General features: G+C 43.4%; 1 protein-coding gene and 1 long non-coding RNA gene across 2 annotated transcripts in view; one reads left to right on the forward strand and one right to left on the reverse strand.

Annotated features, from left to right (window-relative positions):
• Positions 1–378: 378 nt before the first annotated feature.
• LOC136581637 (uncharacterized) overlaps positions 379–25,450 on the reverse strand; it is a 44,073-nt gene continuing 19,001 nt past the window's right edge. The window contains exons 5-12 of the mRNA XM_066582256.1: positions 15,237–15,376; positions 12,246–12,434; positions 12,046–12,135; positions 8,267–8,356; positions 4,872–4,997; positions 3,901–4,032; positions 2,896–3,012; positions 379–2,809 (exon numbers count right to left, since the gene is read on the reverse strand). Of these exons, the coding sequence (XP_066438353.1) occupies positions 2,687–2,809; positions 2,896–3,012; positions 3,901–4,032; positions 4,872–4,997; positions 8,267–8,356; positions 12,046–12,135; positions 12,246–12,434; positions 15,237–15,376 (1,007 nt within the window). The 3' untranslated portion in view covers positions 379–2,686. The remainder of the gene's footprint in view (positions 2,810–2,895; positions 3,013–3,900; positions 4,033–4,871; positions 4,998–8,266; positions 8,357–12,045; positions 12,136–12,245; positions 12,435–15,236; positions 15,377–25,450) is intronic.
• Positions 8,779–25,450, forward strand: part of LOC136581639 (uncharacterized) — a 54,653-nt gene continuing 37,981 nt past the window's right edge. Inside the window, exon 1 of the long non-coding RNA XR_010787076.1 lies at positions 8,779–8,979. This is a non-coding gene — a long non-coding RNA (uncharacterized lncRNA). The remainder of the gene's footprint in view (positions 8,980–25,450) is intronic.

The following is a 25,450-nucleotide window of genomic DNA, read 5'->3' on the forward strand; positions in this document are numbered from 1 at the left end:
TACATGTTCTATTCTCATACTTGTACAAAAACGGGACACGCAGTGATTTTTTCAAACGCGGACCATCAGTCTGATTGACAAAACACTCATGTACATGAACCCATTCACGTGAATTGTGATATGTATGGAATTAGCACAGCTAAAAAAACAATCAGATGGAACTCAAGAATATTTCATGTGCAAATATCCCTATGTGTGATAAAACTATCATAAAGGTCAGTAACAAAATTAAAAAGTCAATAACAAAACATGCCGTAAAATTAATTTATGGGTAAACTTCAAGCCCCTATTTCTATGGCTAATGGAGCTTTAACGACTGACTTAATCCTATGTAGGATCTGACAACCAGAACTTGTAAGAAAATAACTTTATTTTCATTAGAACAGGTGTATTGCTGACATACATTTCCATTAATACTTGTTTCTGTCTTTGGATTGTAATACCGTAATTTGTAATAACAGAATAATACACAATTTAAAACATTTTTAAAATATTCAACTTCTAAAACTAGTACATGGGAAAAAATTGGCACAGTTGCCCAGAGCACCCAGATTTCTACTTACATTTTCAAAAGGGTGTCTTAAGAAATGGGAGCTGGACTGTGACATGGGCAACTGCACCACTTTGCACATGCTCTAGTTTCTATAAACCTAACCCAACATACTTAAAACTATGTTTTCGGGTGGCTTCACACAGGCGCATGCGTAGAAATGCTCGCAATAGCGTGACTTTTTGGGTTATAAAGGTCGTGCTGTTGCGTGGAGTTTAAAAAGTATGAACACGCTTGTGTGAAGCCGCCCTTAGGCTGAGTTCTGATATGGCAGTTTCACCACAGGGGTCAGATGTCAGATGTACAGTGTTCCTGAATGAGGGCCTTTCAATTCCCATACATGCTTAGCAGCAGTTGCCACATATTAATGCAATGTGGGATTTTATAGCCTTTCTCCCTGTAAAGCCTCCAACCCACTGGCCATGTGTCCCAGTTGCGTTTGAGAGGCTTGGGCACAACTTGCATCCGAAACCAATATCCAAACAGCCTGAATATAGATGTGTATTTGCACGTCCTAATTCTTGTCTATAGGACATGCAATGAGGTTTTTTTTGTCCATGTGACAAAAGCAGCAGTGTACATAGTCCTATAGGCTATAATGGGTTTGTGTGCTGTTCGTCAATTAACACAGACAGCACACAGAGCCAAACAGCAGACTTCAAATCTAAAGTATTCCATTGATTTCTTAAGGGAATCCCCACCATAGTCTATACAGTGGAGTCATAATCCATCCATTAAAGAGGAAATATCTTTACGATTACAATATGTATAAAAATGATTTTTCAAAAAAAGACATTAAATAACAGAACGACGCATATACAGGACCCAGGTTCACCAATGGGTAGAAGACATTGATGTTTACTTACACATCAGTATATAGCTATCATAAATGTGCCTGTCGCATGAATAATAGAGGCATCGCTGTGTATCCCAAAAGTTGTTATAATAGAATACACAACATATAAAATCACTGCACTAAAGCGATGCCAGAGTATGCTGCCCACAGACAGATCCATGTGAGCCCCACATAAATGCCGCATGCATGTAAGCTAGCACTATTAGATGTTAGGAAATAGCTAGAGGGGTGTTTGGTGCCGGAGTTCAGCTCACTAAATGGGTATGGTCATATTATGTAGTGCTATCTTCTTTATCCCATACGTTTGTTTGTTCTGCAGGGATAATTGAACTACCTGTGTCTGTTGATGTGATTGAATTCTTTTAAGGCTAACTTCACCCGGCGAGTGCGATATCGCGCTCATCAACATGGTTTTCTCGCCTGTGTGCAGTTGGCATATGGGCAGTGTGTTATAATGCTGCTATTTTGTATATATTGGGTTAATTACTGCTAGTAGATAATATATATATATACTATGTGGGGTTTACTTGGACATGTTTGTGGGCATACACTTTTAGTTGCCACTGCAGCGTACTAATCTATATTCTATACATTGCCATGAGGTGGAAAGATAAAGGAAATAAATCCCTTTGAGCGGCCTGGCTGGATGCATGCGACAAGCATGTTTAGGATAGTTTTTTACTAATGTCTAATGCATTACATTCATGCGGTGGGATCTATTCATGTGCGACACACCGTTATACCTCTTTTATACATGTGACAGACACATTTATGATAGCCATTGGTGAACTGGGGTACTATATATGTATCATTTTGTACTTTATTTGAATGTCTTTATTGGAAAATAATTTTTATACACTTTGTAATAAAGATACTTACTCTTTAATGGATGGCGTATGACTCCATTGTGTGTTCTGGTTTCTAGTTTGATGGGAGTTGCTACAATATGTACAAGAAGGAGGTTATTGATGCACCTAGCCATGTTGTACAATCTCATGTCCTTGAGTTGTTGGCAATCATTACTTAGTCTATACAGTGCAGATGTTTCAATTTACATCCTTGATTTAAAAAAAAAAAAAAAAGAAACCTCTTCTTTATACAGAATCTGCATGCAGATTTTTTCCCATTGACTGGGCTAAAACCAGGACCTGCAACAAATTAGAACCTGCAGCAAAATTTTTGGACATGGCCAAACCGTGTCATTACTATTTTTACAAAAATACAAAGTAAACATTCAGGTAAAAACTGTTGGAGTATTAAAAGTTGAAAGAAGCCAGTCATTATATGATGTCCTTTGGTTTCTCGGCCAGGAACAGGCCCCAGCGCTGATCACCCAGGCTACAGCGATGAAGCTTTTCCTTCCAGCCTTCAATAATGTAGTTGTAATCCTCTTCAGAGAAACTCTACATGGAAGAGGAAGTGACAATTACTGGACATTACCGAGTGTTGTGTCAGGCACATTACACCGCCCAGGACTTTAGGCCATTACCTCTAGAAATTCCTGCTTTATCTCTCGTGTATGTGCAAGCTCCTTTTTCAGCACTTGTACAAATTGTTCTGTCCGATCCTGAACCTGAACTCTGACAAAACCAACTTTCTGCAAGAACTGAGGAGAGAAGTGAAAGGTTACAAGTAGACGGTCTACTATGGCACATCACTGCATGAATCCAACAAAGTGTTAGAATGAGCTTTATTAATCCAAGAACGTAAAAAGAACAAAGAATCAGAGTAGTGGAAGGATTCTGTACGGGAATGATAGATCCAAAGTATGCGGACAACATCAAGCTGGTGCAGATGATGTTCCATTAGGATGTCAAGGCTCTGGACAGAATGAGGGCAGCACGATGTCCTCATTGAGGGGATGAAGGGCTGACCTGGTCGTCTCGAAAGACGATTTAGCAAAGGATTCCAGTCGTCTATCGTGCTGTTCTTTAAAAGATGACGCATCTGCCAGGGACAGGGTAGTGCGTTTGGACAGTTGTGACGCTGGAGCATTCACCGGTGGTGAAGACCACCACCTTTTTAACTATGGGAGGGGTATAGCTGGTAGGAGGAGTCCACTCTTCCTTTGCTTAGTGTCCATATCCTAGTGGCAGGAGCTATACACAAGGTCTTCACTGTGTCCCCCAATGGCACAGCTAAGAAGTTAAATTTGTCTTATAATGTATGCCAATTTCTAGCATAAATTATAATAAATCTGTAAAGCTGTCAAGGCCCCACCTTCTGCAGGCCCCACACACTTTATGATTAGCGACAAGAGCAGTGTAAAATTAAAAAAGGTTCAAATTTTTGCATCATAAAGCTAGCATAAAGCCATTTATATATTGCCCCCCTCTAGCACAAATGTATTCCAGTTGCCTGCTTTTCAGTAAACTAAAAAGAAATGTGGTTCTTCAGATGGGAAAAGTCTTTTACCTTTGAAATACTAAGATCATAGCTACCATGTACTGAAAGATGAGCACCCATAGCAGCCCTACGTGTGTTCTCGAATTACCTTGCCATACTGCTCAGGTGTATATAGAACATAACCCCTCTTCTTCACATACTCCTCAAACACTGAAGACCACGGCCGTCCACCACAACAGTAATCTGTTATTAAGAGTTTCCCTCCTGGTTTCAGCCAAGACTGTAAAAGAATGAAAAGAAGAAAAAAAACATACCACATTTAAAGGGAACCTGTCACCGCTCTAATTCATCAATAACTAACTTATGGTGCTGTTAGGCAAGGTGACAGTGGCTGGATGGTGCATTTTTATACTCACCTGCTCCCTGCGGTGCCTGCCACTGAAGTCCACACTTTGCACAGAAATCTGAATCTTTTCAGATTGCGGTGCACATGCTCCTCCATAGACTTGTATGGGTGAGTGCATGCACAAGGCACTGAAAAGAGTCAGATTTTTGTGTACCGCACGACTTCAGCGCTGGGCACCGTGGGAACAAGGAAGCAGGGGAGTACAAAAAATACATCATTCAGATCCCTGTCACCTCGCCTAACAGCATCATAAGTTACTTTATGGTGCTTCAGGCAGGCCACCTGAGAGAAAAGACAAAATTAAATGCAACAGTCCTTAATGGGGTTGTTCAGCATTAACTCCCCTACAGTTTAGAATGAGTGTTGTTCATTCTGCAGAAGAGAGATATTACAGTTTTGGACAAACGCAAGTCGTTCTACTTCAAAGGGCTGTAGCTCCGGCTCTATCAGTGCTTTTAGTGTTGTTTAAAGGCATCTAAAAGTTTATACAGAAAATTTTAAAAAGTTATTTTTCCCTTACGCAATGCTTTAAATATTGAAAAAATAAAGATCCACTTTTGGAAAAGCTATGCATAGATGGTAAAGATAACTGCATATACTGTATCTAATCACTACCACTTTTATCTGATAATACAGTAGGAAAACTGGGAAATGGGGGAGTGACATTTCTGCCCCCCCCCCCCAAGGTCACTTAAGTTTTCATTTGGTCTTACATAGAACTTCCTGAAAAGTGCTCCTTTGTCATTGATGTGCAGAATGGTGTCTCGGCTGTACACCACATCAAATGATGCTTCAGGGAAGATCCTTCTTGTGGCATCTCCTATTTCAAACTGCACCTGCTAAAATAAGAAAAGGTTTTATAAAACCTTAGAAGGGCATCTTCACACATAGCAGAAATGCTGCAGAAAATCTCATAGCAAATCTGCATCATTTCCGCATCACAACCCCCATCAAAATCTATATAATTGGTACAATTTTGACTGGAAATCAGGTGCATGCCTGCAGCTGATTTCATCCTCGCCTGCTATCCTCTCATCTCAAAATACTGCGTGCTGCAGTACCCAGAACGCAGTGCATATGGGCAACTGCTAATGAGTGCCACCATCACCAATCATGTGATACTGAAGTGGCATCACAGGACTGTCTTAACACATGAAAGCCAGTGGTGGCGCTCAGCAGCAATTGCCAGTGCATACTGTGCTCTGGGTACAGCAGCACACAGTATTAGGAAGTGAGAAGAGCGTAGCGCAGGCTGAGATCAGCTGCAGATCCACAGCTGATTTTGAGTTAAAATCTGCAGCAATGGTGCAGATTTTGACAGGGTTTTTGATGAGGAAATGCTGGTAGTTAGGTCTACCAGAACACATGGTTCTATCACTGATTAAAGAGTAACTGCGCTTTTTCAAACTTTTGACATGTCAGAGGAACATGTTAAAATTTTTGATAGTGGGGGTTCTGCTGCTGAGACACCAACTGGTTGCTAAAACGAGGGGGATGCAGAGCATTGTGTCCCTTCATCTGTCTGTGCTGCCTGTTGGTTCCTCTCAGCGGCTGAACACGGATGCTTAGAGGTCTATAGAAAATATTGTAGGAGTGCAGTGTACAGATGGCTTGGAGAGGGCGATAGACAGCGATTCTGATACCTGAGAGAAAGAGAACATCTGTGAGGGTGGCAGAAACTAGATAAAAAGATCAGCTCCTACCACACACAGGGGGAAAAAAGCTGGCTGCTAGCCAGATAGAGACAGTCTGTAGGAGCAGCCATCAGAAACTTGGAGCCTAAGGTGCAGTTTGGACCAGTATGGGCCTGTCACCCATCTGAAAGAGGAGGATGCCCTTTAGATGCCCCGGGTGGGAGGTTTGTGATGGGGACTCTGTGGGTTGTGAACCATGGATATTGTATGTACCACAAGTTTTGCTATGCTTTGATGTGAAATAAAACTGGCAGGTGCCAGATTTTTAAAAAGTTCCTGTCTCTGGAGTGTTTGTACATTAAGGCCTTAGTCAGACGGGCGTTTTTTCGCGCGATTTGCGCATGCGCATGCGTCCGGCGATTTTTTAAAACCATTGCTTTGCAATGGTATCGGACACATGAGCGCTTTTTATGCGCTCGTCCGATAAATTATAGAACAGAAATCGCAGATCGCGCCTATCTGCGATCTGCGATTCCTGTTCTCTTCTCTATATGCGCTCAATGGGGCCAGCGGCAGCAGCGCCGACCCCATTGAGAACATATAGAAGACAAATCATTCTTCTCTGCCACAGCTGTAACAGCTGTGGCAGAGAAGAACGATGTTTGCCCATTGAATTCATTGGAGCTAGCAATACAGCCGGCTCCATTGAAAGCAATGGGCTGCCGGCGTGCGCGGGATGAATTTTCGGGAAGGGCTTAAATATATAACCCCTTCCCTGCAATTCATCCAGAAAAATGTTAAAATAAAAAATATATATATACTCACCTGCTCCCGGCAGCCGGAGTTCCGCACGGCCGGCCTGCAGTGGGTGTGAAGGGGGTGTGAGTCAGACCTGCCTCTGACTGGCTCAGCGCTGAGCCAATCAGGTGGCAGGTCTGACTCACACCCCCTTCACACCCACTGGAGGCCGGCTGCGCGGAACTTCGTCTGCCGGGACAAGGTGAGTATATATATATTTTTTATTTTAACACTTTTCTGGATGAATTGCAGGGAAGGGCTTATATACCGTATTTTTCGCTCTATAAGACGCACCTGATGATTAGACGCACCTAGGTTTTAGAGAAGGAAAATGGGGAAAAAATGATTTTGAACTCCCCCAGACCAGGCAGTGAGGGAGGTATTACATTAGGAATAAAGAGCAGTAGTACTGCCTCGGAACGAAGTATATACCATCAGATCAACCTGCCATTAAGGATCCAGGAAAGCTGAGTGTAAATGTAATGGTTATCTTTCTACTTGTCACCTAGCTTTCCAGGAGCCCTGAATGCCATGTTTGACTAGTTATAGCAATGCATGTTGTATACTTGCTTGAATAACTCTGGAGTTGGCATTCAGGATCCTGGAAGAGCTGGGTGACAATGTAATGAGGATTCCATTAGTTGTCACCCAACTTTCCAGGAGCTCTGCATGGTATGTCTCATTATGGTTATGTATGGAGTAGATATCTGTGCATAAATAGCCCAAAATGTATACAACATACAAGCAGCTCTCTCCCCTTCCCCCCTGCTATGTAGCCGGCAGATGTGATAGCTGTCTTTAACTACAGCTGATAGATAAGTCAGAGGGGGGGGCAGCAGTTCCTCTTACTAATCAGCTGTTTTATGGGCGCTGGGCTCTGCTATGGCACGCTGTCTGTGGGCTTCATAGCAGGAGCCGCTGGCTGCCCGACCAACTGTCGAGCTCCCTGCTGCTCCCCACCCCCACCAATCAGCTGTTTTATGAGCGCTGGGCTCTGCTATGGAGCGATCATTATCACACTATCTGTGAGCTTCATAGCAGGAGCCGTGGCCGCCCGTAAAACAGCTGAGCTCCCTGCTACTTCCCCGCCCCCACCAATCAGCTGTTGGGCCGGCCGCTCTGCTCTCCTGCTGTGTTGGCTTTGTACGCCGGCTGCACATTCGCTCTATAGGACGCACAGACTTTTTCTCCCCATTTTGGAGGGAAAAAAAGTGCGTCTTATAGAGCGAAAAATACGGTATTTAAGCCCTTCCCGACAATTCATCCCACACTCGCCCGCAGCGCATTGCTTTCAATGGAGCCAGCTGTATTGCCGGCTCCATTGAATGCAATGCGCTGGACAGCTCCGGCCCGTTTCTAATGAAACGCGGCTAGGAGCAGATTTTCGGGCGATTTTCGGGCATCGGTCACGCGATTTGTGGATGCGCATCCGTCATGCGATCCGCAAATCGCGCGAAAAAACGCCCGTCTGACTAAGGCCTAAGTGCCCATTCCCGACGGAGAGGTCGGCGATCTAGGATGCAAGTAACCCCAATCAGCCACATATGGAGGAGGATGCAGGCAAATGGGATGGTGCACAAAGCTGCAGAGTGCAAGCGACGTGTAAAATGGAAGTCCGCTACGAGCAGTGTTGCTAATTCTCCAACCTACCCAACAGGCTTAGTTACATAACTCACCTCAGGAGCATTCTCCTTCACAGCCCTCTCCATGGCAATTTCCACCATGTTAGATGACAGATCCATCCCTAGGACTTCAACCCCATACGTCTGTCAACAGTAAAAGAAAAAAACAAGCATATGTGGCCTAAGTGTTCAGAAAAGAGCTACTATTAATAAAGTGGAACTAACCCAGAGACAAAAAACGAGATTTCTTGCACTTACCATAAAATCTCTGTCTTATCTCATTCTTTGCAGTACACAGTTGAAGATCATGGGTATAGGTACTGCCACTAGGAAGCGGACACTAAACAGAAGAGTGTCAACTCCTCCTACCAAGCTTGTTAGGTTCTGCTGGAGTTTGCTGTTCTACAGGGTTCCAGAAGCACACCTGCACAGGTGAAGGTTAATTGAGCTGGCTGGGTGTGGTTGTACTGGTCAGCCAATCCCCTGTGTTTGGGGGTAGATATATACCCCAGCCCCCTGCAAGAGGAAGCTGTATTTCCTCAGTCTTTGTGCCTGTGTCATGTCAGCTTGTAGCTTGCTGTGTGTGTAGTGTCTGGTCAGCTTGCAGCTTGCTGAGTGCTTGGTGTCCTGTGCTGCCTGTTTTGTGTCATGCTAGAGCAGTGACTGCAAGACACAAGGAGCTTTGATCGCAGCCTTGCAGTTTAAGTTCATTGGCCAATGTGCAAACCAATCCCTCGTCTTTATATTCAGCTTTATCATCTGCTGTGGTAAGTGAGTTTGTGCATTTGTTTGGTCGTACTTGTCCTGGTTCCGTGTACCAGCAATTCTGGGAGAGCCAGGGCCGAGGTTCAAGCGTGGGGCCGCCTTTATTGGGACGATCGCTCTGCTTGTTAGGTAGAGTCTAGTCATCTTCCCTTTAGCACAGGGTCAGTTTCCCCTTCCGCGTTTTGTATGCCAGTACTGTCATTTTCCCCAGTCTGTTGCTTAGTGCTTAGGTGCCCACACTAACAAAGCTAATCGGTTTGTATGCAAGCAGTAGCAGAAGCAGAGTAGGATGAAAACAATGATACATTAAAACAGTAAACAGTAGAACACCATGCGGGTCACCGAGAATAAACACTTCAACAAAGAGCCAATTGCGTAGGTGCTGTGTTCCCAAATGAACAAGGTGAGAAAGATTTTATGGCAGTGCAAACAGTCTCATCCATGTCATTAGGGGACACAGCTGAAGACCAAGGGGCTTTCTAGAGCAGTCTGCAGGGGTGGTAATTTTAGAGAGGAAATCATGCAATCAATTATATAGCCATCTGCAGCACACACCGAGGAAGAGAGGTGTCAGCTGATGAAATTTGTGAACTTTGTAAAACTTTTGAAAAGTGTATAGAGGTCCATGTGGCAGCCTTGCAAATTTGAAGAGCAGAAGCACCGTTGCGTTCCACCCTGGAGGCGCCCACAGCTCAGGTTGAATGTGAAATGACACCCTCGGTAGCCTCAAGGTCACGTCTCGTACCATTAGGAATCACAAAAAAAGGGTCAGGACACTTGAAGGTGGATGTCTGAGACAAGTAAATTCACAGAGTATGAACTAAATCCAACCTATGGAGAGCTTGTGCCTTCGATGAGTATGAAGGACAGAAAGAGGGTAGAATAAGGTCCTCATTATTGTGGAAAGACAACACCACCTTCAGCAGGAAGGAGGGCACAGGGTGGAGGACCAACTTTTCCTGATGCAATACAGTGAATGGGGACTTGACTGACATGGCTGCAAGTTCGGAGACTTGGCGAATGGATGTGACAGCCAGCAAAAACAATATCTTGCAGGCCAAGCAGCAAGCCAGAATGTTATGCAAAGACTTGAAGGGATGTGACTGCCAGGCATCTAGGACCAGATTAAAGTCTCAAGATGGAACTGAAGAATGGTAGAGAAGGGCGGCATGCGCGACTCCATGTATGAACGTGCGAGCAGTCAATTTTGACACCAAAGGACTCCGAAAAAGAATAGACAAGGCCGATACCTGACCTTTTAAGGAAATGAGGCACAAACCCATGTCAAGACGCTCTTGGAGAAATTACAGGAGGTGGGACAGACAAAAATGCATGAGATGTAAATGTCATTGCTCGAACCAGAGGAAGAAAGCCTTCCATGCACAGTGGTAAACACGAGCGGATGTGGGTTTTCTAGCATCCATCATAGTATGGATGACAGGTTCCGTGAAACCATGGGCTCCCAAGATCACAGCTTCAACCACCATGTCATTAAACAAAGAGTGGATAAACTCGGATGTAAGTGGGGTCCCTGTAAGGAGATCTTCTCAAAGATGTAGACGCAACAGAGTACCACGTGTGTCAAGCGTGTCCGGAGCCACAAGGATCACTGAAAGGCCTTCCAGTTTGATCTTTTTGAGACGCTAAGAGATGAGTGGGACAGACAAACGTGAAATTTGACACGAGCATTGATTATGTCATAAATAGGAAAAGCTAATGGGTCCCAATTCGATTATTCAATTGTAAGTGCAAAACAATTAGCGTCAAAATTTTACGTACATAATCTAAATCTCTCACTTCCCAAAGTCATAGAAACATGTCGCCAGTCTTCAGTGTTTGTTATTTTCTCTGAATCTCAGAATATAGGGCTGGCATTAGACTTTCCCTGTTACCCTATGGAGGAGGCCGAACAATGTGGCGTTAACCATCCTTTTGCCTGTCCTACCCTCAGAAGAACAGGAGGCATGGTCGACCGCTAACTGGACCCTGACCCACCAGCCATAGTGTTCCTCTAGAACCAGAGAACTCCCTTCTCAAAGGCAGGTGAGCACTGGGGTGCACACTGCTGGACTCTCTACCCATCCCTTTCACTAGCAAATTTCATGCCCAAACTCTCCAGTGGACAATCCTCTCTAGGTGGAACAAATCTGCTCGCTTACTCAATAGAAAGATCCATCTACATTTGACACTGTGATGCTCCCTACAGTGATGCCTAGACTTCCCTCAGGCTCACCTGGGACAATCCTTTCGGGCACTTCAGTGGCTGGTCCTCACCATGGATGCCAGTCTTCTCAGATGGGGGGATATACAACACAATCTCACAGCACAAAAAGCGTGAAAAATGGCAACTACATCCCAATGTGTTTCAAGAACTTTGCCGAGGTTGGGGTTGCCGAGACGTCGACGTCATGGCATCCTGAGTCATTGTTCACACCTGAAGTCTGCTCACCTCACAGACAGAAGGAAACCCCACTCAGAAACACATGCATGCATAGCTAAAACAGGAATTAGTTCAAGTGTCCACACACCAAGAAATGGACTACAGAGTCAGACCCCAACCTGACGTAAAAGGAAACATGTTGTCAGATATCACCACCTGACATCATACAGGATATCAGATGTCTGGAGGCCGCACCTGATAAAAGGGAAGGGAGCAGGGGCCCATAGAACATGCAGACAGTGAGATCAGGTGTCCAGACCGTCTGCTAGGAAGGTGGGGAAAGCAACTCAAGATAGCAGCATACATGACACCAAGTACTGAAAAGATGATAATGGATTAATGACCAGCACCCTCTAGTAAGAGGGGCTAGTATTTATGTGCACAAACCGATGGCGATTGGCTTGCTGGAGAACTCCACACCGTCATTCAGCCAAATCAACCACATCTGCAACAGTGTGCTCCTGGAAACCAATAGAACTACATGTCCCAGGAGTGCAATGTGACAGGTAGGTCTTGCAATTATAAATGAAACCTTTTGGAAGCCCAAGTCAATCTATTTAGAATACATTTTTCCCACAGAATATAAACAGTGTTATGTAGATAAATAACTAGGACAATGTGGACCTACCTTGGCCATGTAGAAGTCTCCTCCACCAATGCCACAGCCCACATCAATGACTCGCTGACCAGGGACAAGGTTTAGCATGGCAATAAACTCCTACAAGTGAAAAATTGGCGTGTTTACAGAAAAGAGAATATTTCTTGCATCTTCTTAAGAAGAATATTACGTCCTACACCCCTAACTTTCTTCCCCTGAACATGTCTTACCTTAGTTGTTTCCAGCCCTCCGGTGCTCACAAAGCCATCCCCAAATATCTTTTCATATCTGAGTATTCCTTTCCGGGAATACTGCTGATTATCAAGGAACTGCTGGAATGTTGTATAACCCTGGTGACTATCAGTGCTCCGTGGGACCTTCTGCAGCATCCAGCAAACCTGGTTCTGATTTTTCTTTACCTGTAACACATAAATAATATGGTTATGATATGGAAGCAGAACAAAGGACGTCAAAGAAAGAACTAGTGTGATTACAGCGATATAAGAGGTATAACACAAAGGATAGAGAATAATAGGCTGCTCTGCTAAGAAAGAAGAAATTCCCGTATTGACATGTGGAGTGTATTCTGATATAGGGGAATACAATGCAAGTAAAATAATGCAAAAACATTTTAATTACGTGAGGTTTTATTCTTCATTCATGCTATCCAGCATTGTGGAGCTTGAATGGCAGCTAAATAGTTTGAGCTAAGATTCTGGGGTATGTTCACACATGGTGAAATATACGGTGTTTTTGTTTTTGCTATGGATTTGGATGCAGAAAATCTGCAGCATATTACAGTAAAGGCCACGTGGGGGAGATTTCAAGAAAAACAATCTGCAGTGTAAAGTGATATGCAGTGCAGATTTTATATCTGCGACATATCAATTTATGCTGTGGATTTTCACTGCAGATTTCACTCCCAGAAATAAGCGGGTTGAAATCTGTTGCAAATCTGCACCCATCATCCGTATTTGCATAAATTGCCCAGAGGAGCTTGCATGGCCATATAAGTCTCCTCACTCACCTCTCAGGTGCCTTCTCACACCTCTTCAGGGTGCTCTCCTTGGGAAGAGACAATGACATCCCCCGACCCACTCACCCCGTAGGTGTCCCCACACACATTTTGGGTGCTCTCCTTAAGGAGAGACAACACCCCTCTTGGCCCACATCACAGGCCTCTCACCAGCCAAGCCACAAACCTACTGCACACTGAGGAGGGGCAAACACCGTGAAACAGCTGTAAGTATATGGTTTTCTGGCTTGGTATCTAATTCCCAATTATTGTTATAAAGACCTATAAAAAGGGTCTGACATTGATTTGAAGGAATCCTGCCATCCAGTAGGTGGCGCTGCAGAGGTATTGTTCCATCTTTCTTACTTCCACAAATTACCCAGAGGGGCTTGCATGGCCGTGTAAGTCTCCTCACTCACCTCTCAGGTGTCTTCTCACACCCCTACTGGGTACTCTGCTTGGGGAGAGATGATGACATCCACTGACCCACTCACCCCCTCGGTGTCTCCACATACTTTTGGGTGCTCTCCTTAAGGAGAGATAACACCCCTCTTGACACAAATCTGCACCAAAATCTGTGGCAAATCTATATGCAACATATGTGGGCTTTACAGAAGATTTACTCCAAATTTTGCCATGTATCCGTAACAAAGTCCAATAGCAGATTTTTATTTTTTAACCCCTTCCCGCCCCAGGACGTACCGGTACGTCCTGGGAGCCTGGTACTTCCCGCAACAGGACGTACCGGTACGTCCTCGGGATAGCGCGAGATCACATATGATCCCGCGCTATCCAGCAGCGGAAGCCGGCTGTCAGTCACAGCCGGCGTCCCGCTGCAACAGCGGGGGGACATCGGAGATGCGCCCCCCGCTGTTAACCCCTTCCCTGCCGCGATCTAAGTAGATCGCGGCAGGGAAAGAGTTCACAGAGGCAGCGCGCTCCCTCTGTGTCTCCGGCCGGCTCTCGTGATGTCATCGCGACAGCCCGGCCTGTCACCATGGCAACAGGACGCCAGACACTGGCGGCCTGTATTGCCAATGCCTATGATCGCTGTATAAGTGATAAGGCATGGCAGAGCAGTAGCTCTGCCATGCCTTATGACAGCGATCATAGGCATAGTGCTGCAAGTCCCTCAGAGGGACTCAAATTGTGTAAAAAAAAAAAAAAAAAAAAATGTTAAAAAAATGTAAAAAAACCCCTTCTTTTATGCTTTTTCTAATATTAGCATAAAAGAAGGTAAAAAAAAATTAAAACACCACATATTGGGTATTGACGCGTCCGTAACGACGTGTACAAAAAGTTGAACACGCTTTTTATTTTGTACGGCAAAAAGCGTACCAAAAAAACGCTAAAAAACAGAGGCAAAATGCTAATTTTTAGCATTTTGCCTCCCAAAAAATGCAATAAAAGTGATCAAAAAAGCTGTACATTCCCCAAAATGGAACCAACAAAAACTACAGCTCGTCTCGCAAAAAATAAGCCCTTATAGAGCTCCGTACATAGAAAAATAAAAAAGTTACAGGACTTTGAATGCAGCTATAGAGAAAAAAAAAATTCCCAAAAAAAGGGTTTTTATTGCAAAAAAAGTGTAAAAACCTAAAAAAAAATAAGAGTTTTGGTATCGTTGTAACCGTACCGACCCGCAGAAAAAATTGAGTGTGTCATTTATGCTGCACGATTAACGCTGTAAAAAAAAAATCTATGGCAGAATTGATGCGTATTCTCTCCCTGTTATCATAAAAAAAATAATAAAAGTTTTACGATATAGCCTATGTACCCAAAATTGGCACCGATAAAAACTACAGCTCGCCACGCAAAAAAAAGCCCTTATATGGCCGCGTCGACGTAAAAATAAAAAAGTTATGGCTTTTGAAAAATGGAGATGGAAAAATACCAAAAATCGCTTGGTCCTCAACGCCAAAATAGTCCATGTCCTTAAGGGGTTAATCTTACAATGGACGGTCTCTTCTGTAATGGTTTTAGTAAGACACGGATAGGCGATTGTCTGTCCCAATCTATTAGCTGCCTAGCTTTTCACAGACCATTCACAGTAACCAACATGCTGTATAGTCATGGGGCTCTACTCTTTGTGAAGTTTTATATATGAAGTACAGAAACCTTCAGATGCAGTTAGGATGTTGGTTAAATTGATAACTGATCTATATACTGCCTGTGTGATTGCAAGAACAGGCAGATGTTGTCTCACCTTTATATATGTTTGCACTGACTTTGACATCACAATCTCAAAACCATTGTCTCCAGACTTCGAGTAAGCTGATGTAAGCAGGTGATTATACTGGGCAGGTGTACGGTAAACCGTGGGATTACAGGTCCTTTCACAGTCCCCTGAAAGCAAACAAACATATCCATTAATGTTTGACATTTTTTGAGGGGCTCGGGAAAGAATGATCAAAGTCCACTTGAAATGAAAATTGATTATTTTAATCTGAAAGTTTCTCAACTCGTCTAGCCTAAAGTATACAATGAGATGGATCTGTGAACACTGAATACATGCTGAAAACATGGCTGAAAGTTATGTAGCATACCTCAGCAGCATAAGAAATGAAAGCTGTGCTGTGATTGGTTGCTGTGGGCAATAAAGACTGATTATCTTTCAGACAGCTTTCATAAGAGTGAAGTGCAGGGCTACTTTTCCATGCCCACCCCGTATAAAGAAAATGTTTTTATCTTTACCCTAGGCCGGGAGCACACTACCGTATTTTGGCCACTGTTTTGCGTCCGTAATATAGAAGTGCATCTTGGCAAATGATCATAGTAATCATGGCATTCCACTAGCACAGATTATTTTAGAGCCTGCAGATCGGTGTTCTTCTAGCAACAGTATTTTCTTTGCACGGATCTGGAATGGACTTTGCATTTTCTTTGCATTTATCTGCCTTCACCAACAAATTTTACAATATTAATCTACAGAATAGAAGGTTCTGGTTAAAAACACAAAAACTTAGACTATCATTGTTCTTTTCCCAAGCCCTTCAATTGGTCTCTGGAATATCACATGGACTGGAATGGTAATTTTATATCGAATTGGATTCCTTAGCACAATCCTGAAATATCTGAATGAAAGATTAATTTTAAAGGCCCTTTAAGAATTTAGGAGAAGAGGGGTGGAGTGACTCCTATTAGGGATGTGATCCTAATATTCAGAATAGTTTTTGTAGAATAGTTATTAGGGTGCTGCCCGTCCAATAACAGTCACCATAGGTAACGGGGCATAGAAATACTTAATCGCAAAATGGAGAAATAATGGACCGTGGGTGCAACCCTTGTAATATAAAGCACATAAAAGCAAAGGGATTAACCCAAATTCTTCTTTATTAATGAAATTATAGCCAGCAAAATAACGCGTTTCAGGGACGCAGCCCCTTCTACAGAAATGGCCGGAATGAAATACTGATAAAACAAATGGAAAATAGAAAGTAGGAAGAACGAGAGACATCATGGTGCTCAGGATGTGAGCGCTAATGCCATGAGCTCGGAGTGTGATGCTGCGGTCTCTGATTGTCAGCAGCATCACCTGTCTTCTGGCAGTCGTCCGCAGACAGGGAAAGGATGGGGTAGCGGGAGCAGCACAGCTGGATACCAAGGGGGGAGGGCAAGTGAGTATACTGTCTTTTAGACTTACAGATTTTTCCTTATATCCATTTCCCTAAAGACTGTTCAAAAAAGTAGTTAAAGTACAGATTACAGCGGCCTTTATTTATTGTACTCTTCACAAAGTTATTTCCATGGCAATGAATAAATAAACATTGTCCTTCCTTGTTATTTTAGTTATGCAACAGAGAGTCATTGCTGAAATGAAACCATCACAGGTAGAAATGTCATTAAGGGCTAATGCCCATGGCCAGATTTCTGCCGCATTGTACGCGGCTGAATTACGCTGCGTTGCCCCGCAGTTTTTAAGGTCTATTGAACCTAATAGCTCAATGTTCAAGCTGCGGAATTCCGCAGCACGAAATAAACCGCTGCATGTTCTAAATACCGCGGGAATACGCGCAACCGGCTTCCATTGTAGTCAATCCAGCCTGGCCATCACACTATACTTCCGCTGTAGCACAGCGGAAGTATCGCGTGAATACTCAGCCCTGCCCACCGCGTCATCTGACACTGCTGGCGCTACATGCGCTGTACTGCACATGTGCGCCGGGCCTACATGCGGGACGGGTACAGAGGATCCGGAGTGGTAGGTATGAGGGTTTTGGGAGGCAATATGGCAGACTCCGCTGTGATGTTCTGCTGGCGGAATCCGTCACGGCCGTGGGCATGAGCCCTAAAAGGGGAAGAGATAACTTGAAAACAAACAAACCAAATCAGTATTATTATTATTATTAGGGTGCCTACCCACTTGCGATTTTTTTTTTTTTTTTTTTTTTTTTTTCCTGTGATGTTTTGCGTTTTTTCTCAAGAGCAATTAGTATAGAATGTGTTCTTGTCCATCTGGGTTTTTTTTCCGTTTTGTGGGGTTTTTTCACATAGGAACTGTCAGTTGCATATGTGTCCTTATTTTTCTCTTAATGCACCCATGATTGTCAATGGAGGGCTGCAAAAAACGCGCAAAAAACGCCGCGAAAAACGTGCAAAAAACGCGCGAAAATCAGCAACGCAAGTGGGTAGACGCCCTAATTGAGAATATGATGAAGTGTGAAATCCAGAGACATAACTATTGTGGGTGCAGAAGATGTAGTCACACCCTAGAGCCTTAGAATGCCCATAAGGTCTCTCTTCCTAATATGAAGAGACTGTACTATGAAGGAAGCCTTGGGCTTATTAACACAGGTGAGTGCGATCTGTGGCTGAGAAGCACGGCCCAATATCACTCTTGTCGACATGCGTTTTTCACAGTGATGCAAGGCGTTTTTGATTAAAAAATGCATCATAACACTTATGTGAAATTCAGATTTTCACACATGTGAAAAAAAACCTAAAGTGTTTCACGTTGGCTTTAACCCCTTAGTGACGAAGCCAAATTTTTGAAATCTGTCATGTGTCACTTTGCATATCCCAGAGATTCTGACATTGTTTTTTCGCCACATATTGTACTTCATTTAGGTGGTAAAAATAGACCTTTAGAATTTGTGTATATTTATTAAAAATGCCAATATTAGGAAAATTTTGAAAAAATTGTCATTTTTTCACATTTTCAACTGTAATATCTCAAATATGTGCAAACATACTGTACAAATTTTTGCTAAGATATATATTTCCATCTGTTTACTTTATTATAAATGCAAGTTTGAAAAACTTTCGTTTTTTTTTTAACTATTTAGGAGACGTACAAGTTTAACATTACTTTTCAGCATTTTGATGAACACTTTGTTTTCCTACACCAAGCCAAGATTACAAAGGCTCATAGGTGTCAGAATTATAGATACCCCTACAAATGACCCTATTTTAAAAACTACACCCCTTAATGTATTCACTGAGGGGGGTCATGAGTACTTTGAACCCACAGTTTTTTTTCAGGAATTAATGCAATTTAGAGGAGAAGAAATAAAATTTCATATTTTTGCAAATATGTCATTTTAAAGACATATTTGTTTTCTATAGTTTACATGAAAATGAGGATTTACACCCCAAAATGGATACTCCTGTTTGTTCTGTGTTCGGAAATATACCCATTGTGGCCCTCATCTTATGTCTCTATGCACAACGGGGCCCAAAATGAAAGAAGTAGTCAGTGTCCTTCAGAACAGAAATTTTGCTTGAAGGCCTTTTAGGCCCCATACCTCACTTGTAGGACTCTTGAGTGGCCGAAACCATAGAAAACCCCCATAAATGACCCCATTTTGAAAACTAGACCCCTTAACGAATTTATCTAGGGGTTTACTGCCCATTTCAACCCCACAGCTTTTGAATGAATTCAAGAAAAGCAGAAGTAAAAAATTGTGATTTTCTTTTTTTTTGGCAATTCTGACAATTTAAAAACAGTCTTTGGTTTTTTTTAACAGCACACATACGGTATGAATGAAGACTTGCACCCCAAAATGGATACCCCTGTTTCTCCAGTGTTAATAGACATACCCATTGTGACCTTAATCTTATGTCTGGATGCACAAAGGGGCCCAAAATGAAAGGAGCAGTAGGTGGCTTTTAGAACAGAAATTTTCCTTGAAGTCTTTTTTGCCCCATATCACACAGCAGAAGGAAAAGTTGTGTTTTAGGCAATTCTGTCATTTTAAAAACAGCTTTTTTTTGTACAGCACACACATGAATGAGGACTTGCACCCCAAAATGAATACCCCCCTTTGTTCCGTGTTCAGAAACATACCCATTGTGGCCCTAATCTACTTACAGGACACATGACTAGGCCTATAATGGAGGGAACACTCGTTGGATTGCAGGGCACAACTGAATAAATTCCAGGCCCCATAGAACACTTGTGCGGGAAAAACAAATTGACTCCTTAAAAATAATTCCCCCCACACACCTCCGCGCCCTTTTTGGCCTTCCCCCAATCTTAGATAAAAGTAATAATGTAAACCGTGTGTTTTTTTTCGAAGACAGGGGTAATTACGGGGGCCTGGCTGGGATGGGTACATGGGGCAATAAAATCTGGTATTCCCCCTCCTCTTATCCTTTTTGGGGGGTATTTCTTGACCCAGTGACAGGGACGGGGTGTAAAAAGTGGTGTTCTGTGAGTCTCTGTAAGCTTGATGAGGTGCGGCGGCCTCACACAGAAGGCGCTCAACAAGCTGCTCCTCGAACTGCAGAAAGGCGAGCGTTCCCGGGGCTTCTTGTAAATTAAGTATTACAGGCAGCGATCTGAATAACGCTGGGCTCACACGGCTGTATGTGGAATTCGCTTGCGGAGGCCCGCTGCGGATCCCAGCTGTGAGCCTGGCCGTGGCGCGTAATGTACTGCGTATAACTGCCTACTCACGCAAGCAGTCATGTGCAGTACACCTTTTTTTGTTTGTATTTCCCGCACCATCGCTTAGCGATGACACGGATCCCTGCAGTCCGTACACAACGTAGTTGCGTATGGGCAGCGGGTATATCCGTGACCATGGAGCACAATAGGCTCTATGCTGCGGATATCCGCAGTAAAATAGAACATGCTGTGTTCTGTTTTCTGTGAGTGGAATACACAATTCCAACCCGCTAATGTGAGCGGAATTGTGTAATCCAATGCGATTGATTTGCGTATTACCGCGGATCAGATGCATATGGGATCCGTAATTCCTATCCGATCATGGGACACCGACCTAAGGTAGATTGCTTTTTTTTATCCCGTGACCGGGGACCACTCAGTGCTCCAGGCTCTGGTCGCCAGGAGGAAGGAGATGTTAAGTTTCCTAGGCTCCCTGCCTCCTGCACATGGGTCCAGCATTTTGCCAGCGGTCGCATGCGCAGAATTTCTGGAAGGTCAACGGAGGAGGAACACGTCGGGATTCAAATACGGAGGCTTCCAGTAAAAAGTTTCATCTCCTCTCACTGATCGCATCGGTGAAGGGAGATGAAACTTAAACTTCTTTTTTACTTTTATTGGATAACGGCGAACACGTGACCAGGAACCGCTCAACGCGGCCGCCCATGAAAGTTCCAGGCTCTCGGCTAAATTTGTAGCCAAGAGCAGGAAGATTTTAAATTACCCTGGCAATCCACGGCTTTTGCGCATGTAGTTGTGGCGACAGGTGCATGCGCAGAAGCTGTGGTAAGGTCCGCGGATAAATCCGGGGCCCTTAGGTACGTAATTTCATCCTCCCTCACAGATATAATCCGCAAGGGGAGATGAAACGTCAGCTTTTTACACTTTTTTTTTACTTTATATAATCACTGTTATCCATTGGATAACAGTGATCATCTCTCTAGTGACATCTCTCTGCTCCTGATTACACATAGCAGCCAGGAGCAGAGGGATTTTGAATTTCCCAGGGTCTGAGCCCCTCTGTGCGTGTGCCCGATGATTGACGTCGGGCGCACATGAGCAGAAGGGGACTTCAGGTCCTGGGAGACCAGAACATCGCTGAGGACCTGGGGTGAGTATTTTCACCACCCCTCATGGATCCGATCCATGAGGGGAGGTGAAACTAACTTTTTAAAGACTTCTTTAAAACTTTTTCGCGATCGCCGCTATCCATTGGATAACGGCGATCACGGACCCAGGCACTGCTCACTGCAGTCCCTAGTGACATCTCCTGGTTCCCGGCTACCCTCAGGAGCTTGGAGCCAGGAGAGTTTTAAATTTACCGGGGCTCCCGGTCTTCTGCGCATGCGCGTGACGTCATTCGTCTGGCACGCATGCGTAGAACAGCAGCGCCGGGACCCAGAGGACCCCTTCACTGCGGGACACCACAGAAAAAGCGGGTGAGTAATTTCAGCTGCCCTGATGGCTCAGATCCATCAGGGCAGCTGAATCTTTAACTTTTTTAAAACTTTATTGCAATCGGCGCTATCCATTGGATAGTGCCGATCGCATTGCCAGGGGGTACTGCCCGCAGCCCAGGATGACAGCTCCATACTGTCGGCTACCTGCGGGCACCGACAGCATGGAGCTGTCACGTCCTCAGCCAAGAGGGCTTTAATCCAAAGAGAATGCATGTTTTTACGTCCTCTAGGATTAAAGCCCACTTAGATAGGACGTAAAAAGGAAATGTGGCCGTCACTAAGGGGTTAATGCAAAACATCGCACCGCACTCGCGGTGCACATCATACAGCATTCAAGTGTAATGCAACGTCTTTTAAGGTCTCATTAAAGAAAACATAAGTGACCATGCTGTATTCTAAGTGTACTGTCTTCTAAAGTGTGCTGCGTCTTAAGTGTGTGACTTGGGATTAGAGACCTTGGAAATGTAACTTTTATTTAATTACTGCTTATTTATTTGAATTTTTTGCATGTATTTTTAATCAAATCTATCTGTACAATTCCCATTCAGAATGTGCTTCATGATCGACAGTACCATTCAGTATACATCAAATTTGCCAACGACACAAAGCTAGGAGGGATAGCTAACACTAGGGAAGAGAGGGAGAGTATTCAAATAGATCTAGAAAAGCTTGAACAGTGGGTGGCAACTAACAGAATAGTATTGAACAAAAAGAAATGCAAAGTCCTACATCTGGGCAAGAAAAATGAAAAAAGCACATACAGAATGGGAGGAATTGGGCTAAGCAGTAACACATGTAAAAAAGACTTGGGTATACTAATACATCATAGACTGAACATGAGTCAACAATGTGATGCAGCAGCCAAAATAGCTGTCTACAAATATCTGACGGGTTGTCATACTGCAGATGGATCAGCCCTATTCTCATTTGCACAAGGAAAGACTAGATGCAATGGGATGAAACTGAAAGGGAGGAGACACAGATTAGATATTAGAAAAAACTTTCTGACACTGAGGGTGATCAATGAGTGGAACAGGTTACCACGGGAGGTGGTGAGTTCTCCTTCAATGGAAGTATTCAAACAAAGGCTTGGCAAAGATCTGTCTGGCAGTGTACCAAAATCTGCTAGTGTTCTTCCCTGGCTCTCTCCCTGAACATTTCCTAAGGGCTTCTAGATCTTCCTTGCACAAACACTCACAATAATCACTCCACATGGTACAAACAGGAAATACATGATACCCACTGCGGATTCTGCACCAATAGCCGTCCATAGACATGCTGTGTTAATGAATTCTCCCCTGTCCACGAGCGAAAATCACCTGCAGTATTCCGCTCGCGGGGGAGAATCGCAGCATGTTCTATTTCGTGCGGAATGCTTCCATTGTAGTCCATGGAAGCCGTCCGTCCCACAATACTTACACTGTGAGAACAGCGAAAGTATCGTAGAAATACGCGTCACCCCGCAGTGCGGCGGATCCGGAGAGGTAAGTATGAGGTCTCTGGGGGGCACTGTGTCGGATTCCGCTACGATATTTCGCAGGTGATACAGGTGGGCATGGAGGCTCTGGTACCCTGTTGGGTCGCCTCTAGTTTGGATGCAAGATATGATACGGGGGGGGGGGGGGGGGCATGGAGGCTCTAGTACATTGTTGTACCGCCTCTAGCTTGGATACAAGATGTGATATGGGCGGGCATTGAGGCATACAGGTTCTGTTTGGTATCCTGCAGCATATTGCTCCACATTTGCTATATCTGAGGCTCTAGATCGTGTAAACTCATAGGCTGTTGAAGTTAGCGTCTAAGATGGTCCCATACATGTTCTGTTGGTGATAAACCTGGTGACTGGGCAGCCACGGAAGTGTGACAATGTTGTGGGGACATTCCTGTGACCCCCACTTGTGTGTGCGGCTGAGCATTATCCTGCTGCCTCTTGGAAGCCGCCATGAGTGGAACACATGTGGCTACAGGATGTCCTGAACATATCGCTGAGCTGTCATTATCCCTCGTATCACCACTAGGGGTGACCAACTGTCGTATTCGATGGCCCCCCCAGACCATCACACCAGCAGGGAGCAGTGTGCCGCTCCACAACAGAGGCAGGATTGAGGTGCGCCCCCCGAAGTCTACAGACATGAACACTGCTGTCGTAAGCGCCCAAATAAACCTGGATTTGTCGCTAAAGACAACCCAGTTCCACTCCGTAGTGTCCAGTTTCATCATTCAAAACACCACTGCCGACACTTTGGGAGCGGGCTAATGGCACGCCAACACTTGGGGGGGCGGGTTAATGGCACGCCGACACTTGGGGGGCGGGTTAATGGCAAGCCGGCACTTGGGGGGCGGGTTAATGACACGCCGACACTTGGGGGGCGGGTTAATGGCACGCCGACACTTGGGATGTGTTATGCATTGACACTTGGGGGACAGGATAATAGCATGCTGACAATAGCAGGCAATGTATTCCTTTATATCTTTGGTGATTCGTGATGTCACATTCAGTATTTGACGCTCATTCTCTTTTGCTGATTTTAGCAAGTGAGTGCTATATCGGCCCGAAAAACTCAGATCAATATGGCGACTGATAAAGATCTGAGTGTGATTCGCTTAATGAGAACAACGCATTGCAAGGTGTATGTGTATATACATATATATATATATATTAGCAGTATCAGACGGCTGTTGGAGCAACTGCGCTTGGCGCTACAGAGAAAAGTTACACCTGAACAAGGTTTTTCGTCGCCTGTTCAAACTTTGCACCAGAGAGCAGGCATTTGGAAACAATAAAAATGCATTCACTATGTGCGAGAAGGATAGGGAAGGTCCTATCTTTTCTCAGTCTAGTATTAATTGCAGAGAATACTGCTAGTGAAAACAAAACCACTGAAATCCTATTGAAATCAGTGGCTTAGTTTTGTCCTAATATACGGCCGTGATAATCATGACTACATAAGGAAGAAAATTACATTTGCCTGAAACCGCCCATATACACACAAACACATAGATAGAGAGATACAGATAGGGATAAAGAGAGATCGATAGATGATACGATAAATGGATAGATAGATACAGATAGTTTTATAAATATATAGATACAGATAGATAGAGATATATAGATAGAGATATACAGATAGATAGATGATACGATAAATGGATAGATAGATTTAAAAATATTTAGATACAGATAGATAGAGATATATAGAGATATACAGATAGATAGATACAGAGAGATACTAAGATATAGTTATAAATAGATAGATATAAATAGATACAGATAGATAGATAAAGATAGATAGATAGATAGATAGATAAATAGGGGAAGATAGATACATACATACAGAGAAATAGATAGATACAAAGAGAGAAAGATGCAGATAGATATAAGTAGATCGATAGATGTAGATAAATAGAGATATAAATAGACATATATAAATAGATAAAGAGGAATAGATGTAGATGTAGATAGATAGATAGATATAAATAGATGATATAAATAGATGGTTAGATAGAGATAGATACAGAGAGATACAGAGGCATAAATAGATAGAGGTAAATAGATATATAAATAGATACAGAGGGATAGATAGATGTAGATAGATAGATATAAATTGATAGATTATATAAATAGAAGGGTAGATAGAGATAGATACAGAGAGATACAGAGGCATAAATAGATAGATATAGATAGAAGTAAATACATAGATATATAAATAGATACAGAGGGATAGATGTAGATAGATAGATAGATAGATAGATTATATAAATAGATGGATAGATAGAGATAGATACAGAGAGATAGATATAAATAGATACAGAAGCACAGATAGATAGAAATAGATAGAGGTAGATAGATATATAAATAGATACAAAGGGATAGATAGATGTTGATAGATATAGATATAGAGGGATAGATGTAGATAGATTATATAAATAGATAGAGAGAGATGCAGAGAGACAGATATAAATAGATACAGAGGTATAGATAGATATGGATAGATACAGAGAGAGAGAGATAAATAGATAGATTATATAAATAGATGGGTAGGTAGTCATAGATACACAAAGATATACATATAT

This window comes from Eleutherodactylus coqui, chromosome 11 (assembly GCF_035609145.1).
Source record: "Eleutherodactylus coqui strain aEleCoq1 chromosome 11, aEleCoq1.hap1, whole genome shotgun sequence".
NCBI lineage: Eukaryota > Metazoa > Chordata > Amphibia > Anura > Eleutherodactylidae > Eleutherodactylus > Eleutherodactylus coqui.